The sequence below is a fragment of the Etheostoma spectabile genome, chromosome 13, assembly GCF_008692095.1.
Source record: "Etheostoma spectabile isolate EspeVRDwgs_2016 chromosome 13, UIUC_Espe_1.0, whole genome shotgun sequence".
NCBI classification, from domain to species: domain Eukaryota; kingdom Metazoa; phylum Chordata; class Actinopteri; order Perciformes; family Percidae; genus Etheostoma; species Etheostoma spectabile.
Window position 1 is genome coordinate 8,552,862 of NC_045745.1, and position 1,852 is coordinate 8,554,713.

Here is a 1,852-nt window from a genome sequence, read left to right on the forward strand (position 1 = left end):
TCAGAGGCTTTAACCCTCATGTGTTGTCTTCGGGTTCAAAGTTGACTCGTTTAATAAAGGAAGTCGGAACACGGGTGAAAAATGTTGGAAAAAGCGGCAAAATCGATTTATAAAAAAAAAAAACTTCATGGAAACTTTGTAAAAAAGCAACAAATAACGTTGAGATGAGGGGAAAAATGTTTTCCCTGGTCAAAGGGAAGACAACTCAAGGGTTAAAATGCGTGTGAATGCGAGGTGTAAACGTAGAAAAAACCCCAAAATGCAGCCTTACTCTCCAGGAAGTCGAGCTGGCAGGCGGGGACGTTGAGGCTCATGAAGTTGAAGCCGCGCGTCGGCCGGCAGCGGCCTCTCCTCGCCGCCGGCTCCCCGGGGGTCAAGCCCTGCAGCATGCTGCTCTTCCCGGCCCCGTCCAGACCCAGGACCAGGACCTGACGCTTCTCCCGCTCCTCCTCCTCCTGCGGGCAGAGCACAGACACAGTCGCAGTTCAGAACCGGTCCCAAAATGTAGACTTGGAGGCAAGAAACTGAACCAGTTAACATTGAATTAGGTCACTCGCTCGGTTAAAAAGAGTGAGGGTGTGGAAAAATGGCCGGTTTGCCTTAGGACTACGCATCTTAAAACACAAGTGAATCTGAACTCGGAGGCATCGATACAGTACACCTTCTCTAAAATCAACAGGTTTCAACTGGTTTATGTACAGGGCTGGGTGCCCAATTCAATCATTTTTAGGCACCAACCGAATCCCTTAAACCTAAAAGCTCATGTTGTCCTCGTGTCCCGTTTTCCTATATCAATGTTCTTTTTAATTTCCCCAAAATAACATGATTGATTCCACACAACGCTCTTTATCAAGTGCAAATCTCTACTTTCATTAATTTTGGGTCTTATTCAATTTTATATTTGTTTATTTGAAAAAACAAAGTGAAGTGTTGTTGAAATAGTATTGAGTAAAAGTTGACATATTCCAGTCTGTGATTATCATCAACATCCATTCCTTTCATTTTAGTCTCAATAATTCCTAATTTCTGCTTTTCTAACTCAAACATTAGGTATAATTTCCTATAAATGAGCTTTATTGACCATAAATTCCAAAAATAACTTAAACTAAAGTTAATAAGTTAGTGTTACGTAGTGTTGAGACACAAAAGTGTCAAAAGGGACACAAACGTAAGAAAAAGTTAACAAAGAAAAGGCAAAAAAATGGATTTTATATATATTCTTCAGGTACCGGTACCAAAGTCCCGGTATTGGTCTCAGTTTGAAGTTTTGCCCTATGTGCGGGATCCTGGCCTCCGGTTAGGGATGTAACGATGCATCGGGAACACGTTGAGATTAAAAATGTATCGCTATGCAAATTTTTAAACTGCGTAGAGTGTAATTAACTTTAGATTTTGCTTGTTTGACTTCAGACGTCACTATGAGTTCATAATTGTTTTAATTTGAACAATTAGATTTTTCAAAACAAATCCCACATAAAGATAACTAAATAATAAAAGGATCTCATCAAATCAAAAATGATTAAGAACACAGTGTTATTTAGATTTACGTGTCAAGAGATCCAAGCTTATTCTGAAGGGAATGCTTTAGAAAAATAATCTCTCTAAGGCTCGATCATTCAAGTTAAGCGTGATGTCTTTTTAATAATAAAGATGAAACATCCCAGCTGTAAAAGGGCTGATATGAATTCTGCTAATGCTAATTAACCTCCACAGAAGCACAGCTGCACATCAGCACACAACAGGGATAAGAAATAACATTTGTTGGATTTAAAAAGAGGAGCGGATGGTGGAGGAGAGCGGAGGGTGCAGGGTGGAGGGCGGAGAGCGGAGAGCAGAGGGTGCAGGGCGGAGG

General features: G+C 40.8%; 1 protein-coding gene across 1 annotated transcript in view; it reads right to left on the reverse strand.

The window, feature by feature from the left end:
• Positions 1-1,852, reverse strand: part of arl10 (ADP-ribosylation factor-like 10) — a 46,791-nt gene that overhangs the window by 29,115 nt on the left and 15,824 nt on the right. The window contains exon 2 of the mRNA XM_032534646.1: positions 272-455. Coding sequence (XP_032390537.1) covers positions 272-455 — 184 coding nt within the window. The remainder of the gene's footprint in view (positions 1-271; positions 456-1,852) is intronic.